General features: G+C 37.1%; 1 protein-coding gene across 1 annotated transcript; it reads right to left on the minus strand.

The window, feature by feature from the left end:
- Nucleotides 1-1,389: 1,389 nt before the first annotated feature.
- LOC125322089 (taste receptor type 2 member 40-like) lies at nt 1,390-2,355 on the minus strand. The gene has a single exon (XM_048295694.1). The coding sequence runs from the start codon at nt 2,353-2,355 to the stop codon at nt 1,390-1,392; it is 966 nt and encodes a 321-aa protein (XP_048151651.1).
- Between the last annotated feature and the right edge of the window lie 723 nt (nt 2,356-3,078).

Consider the following 3,078-nt stretch of genomic DNA (forward strand, 5'->3'; position numbering starts at 1 on the left):
CAGCACCACAGCACTGGACATCATGGAAGCCTTATTTTTACAGTACATTGTGCTGTGCCTCCAAATACTGTGTTTGTGAGATTAATGACCCTCCCTTCTGCTCTGAACTCACAGTTTACACATGCTAATAATCATATCACTTCATGTCACACAGGCATCCTTTTGTGTGTCCTATTACCATATATTTCATTCTCAAAAATATTTTAAGATATCAATTAAAACCTATCAATTATATTCACTCTTTATCTAATATTGTTAGACAGTGATTTCCAAAGCATTTTATAAACTTGTTACTCTGGTGTTTCAAAAACTGAGGCCACTACACTCCAATAATAAGTCTGCTCATTGATTTTCTAGGTGGGACTGAAACTCTCACCCCAGTAATTTATAATCTGGCATTATCTAAACTCCTGAAGAGAAATGTACAGCATAAAAATACTTGAGATGAGCTGAGAACTTTAGAATAGATTTATCAAACACATTATTTGATAAAACACAACAGGTCTTCTTGAATATATTTCACCAACCTCAAGTGAAACTTCATAGTAACATAAAATATTAAAAGAGAACAGCCTTAGAAACAACTCCCAGCTGCTCAGAGCAATAGCAAATCATGACAATAAAGGTAAATCTATGATCAGAATGGTCAACTCAACAAGAGTGAGATTTTCTACAGGTAGTTCTATGTACCTACATCTCTTTACATTGTAATCACCACCTTGGTAATGCACTTTCAAGAAAACGAAACAAATAAGCATAACACATATTTCAAACAGAAGTATCCATTTTTAAATAGGTATTTAACCACTACATTGTTACAGACATACTGGAATCCTAACACAAATAAACCTCGTTCAGAATGTAATTTGATTATATTAATTGGCTGTATGTTTCCAAATCTTAATGTTCCCTCAGGTTATAATTCTGATAGGTTTTCCAGTTTCAAAGCATTTTCTTTTTCTATGTAACACTAGCTATGACTTGCACATGTTTTTAGTCAAATTTTAATCTTCTCAGGTGAAAAATCCTTTAGCCAAGAGCTGGTATTTGTGAGTTCTGTACATTCTTGTCTGTTTTAGTCCCATTTTCTTCCATTCAAGCAGGTTATAAAAATTTCAGCCTTAAACTGATAACCTAAAATCACAAAGCAACGTGAAACTGATTTATTTTTTAAGTACATTGCTTTCATTCAGTACATTTTTATTCTCACTCTATATAAAGTAGCATGGAAGGAGCTGGACTGGTGCACAAGTAAGGCAAAAATGCATGTTATTTCAGATGCTCTGAAATGTTAAGGAGGACTAGTCACAGAAGGCTCTGGAAGATGAAAGTTACCAGTTAAGAAAAAAGACAGTGAAACAATACATAAGAGTCTTGATTTCAGATCTCTTACTGGAGAGTATTTCTCTCAAGCCTGGGGCTTGGAGGCTTATCTTCCAAATGGCACTTAAAATGCAGGCAAAAGTTCCTAAATGCCAGTTTCAGTTTTGAATTGACTATTATCAGGATAATTGAGTGCATAGAAGGATATGCCCCAGCTACAACTAAAGATATTGCAACTTTCACAACATCTTTACTTTCAGATGTCGACAGTATCAACAGAATTTGAGCTACAAAACTGGAAATATACAGGATTAAGAAAGAAATAATGGATTTAATAGCAGTTAGGTGAACATCTATCATAGCATCCCTGAAAGTATCTGTGTAACATTGCATTGTCTTTCTGTGTTTCCACAGAGAAGTAATTATCAGAGCTGATGTTACCACAGAGAGTACTAGAGGGAAAAAGCAACCTACAAAGTAAAGAACCAGCAAGTAGAGATATGAACTATCCCAGTTCGTGATATGAGCTGTGCTATTTTCTCTGCAGTTCCCTGTTGAGCTGCATAGGTAAGTGCTGGGTGTAATCCATAGCAAAGGAAGAGAAGTCATAGAAGAGATCACCAGCGATCCAAGAAGAAGCCATGGGATCATCCCAGCTATTCTGCGCTTGATTTTCAGCAGCAGGCAGTGGGTGACTTTGATTATTTTTACACAGTAGAGTACATAGAGCCATGTACTGAACCACAAGCTGGCATGGTTCACAAACATCCACACAGCACCAAAGTCTTTGTACACCGACTCCAACTTAAGCACATCTGCAAAGTAGAGACTGTGGATGTGCATCAGGACAGTCACCTGCAAGATGAATCTTGATGTGCTCAGAAAGATCAGGATCATGTCAGCAGAAGAAATTTTTTTGCTTTTGATCCAGTTAATGATATTAGCAGTTGTAATAAATCCATTTCCAATAAATCCAACAACAACTTCAATAGCTACAATGCTTATTGAAATTATAAGAACTGGTGGCAACATCTTGCTGCTTTGGTCACTTCTGCCTGATTAGCCTGTGTAGCTGTGCAGAAAGTTGAACAGTTCTGATGGTACCTGACTAGTTCCAGCTCCTGCCTGTTCACCTTATACTTAGGAACAGAAAGATATCTGCAAATGATAGTGGATCTGGAAATGATAGTGAGGAATTATTGATGTTCTTCCTGAATGTGCAAATCAGAGAAAGATTTAATGATTAACCTTTAACATGCATAAGATTTGCCTATGCTTTTCCTTAGGGATGTGAGATAGCCAGCTGTATTAACCTACACATCTTGTGTCCAATTGTTTATATTCTTGTCTCGAGTGACAGAAAGCTCTGTGGCTCTCTGGTAACAGCAGTACCTGACAATGTGGAAGGCAATGCACCATGAAACCCAACAGAAGCAGCAGCATATGTCAGGAGACAAAGAGGTCTTATATTGTAACTAGTATCTTTCAGGCTGTGTTGAAGGTCTATAAAATATAACTAGACCAATCAAATGCAACTGCTTTAATATGTAGAAAATTATACAGCCTCCAGCCCTATCCTAGAGGAGCACTCCAGACAATAAAGTTGTATTTATCCGAGGATTATTGCTACCTTTAGGTGACCACTTCTTAGTGGTCCACCTAAAAGAACACTAATAAAAACCCCACCTTCTGCAGCTGTTTCACTATCTCAGCTTCTATCTCACCCACATGCCACAGAGCTTGTTAGTCTAGACA

This window comes from Corvus hawaiiensis, chromosome 2 (assembly GCF_020740725.1).
Source record: "Corvus hawaiiensis isolate bCorHaw1 chromosome 2, bCorHaw1.pri.cur, whole genome shotgun sequence".
NCBI lineage: Eukaryota > Metazoa > Chordata > Aves > Passeriformes > Corvidae > Corvus > Corvus hawaiiensis.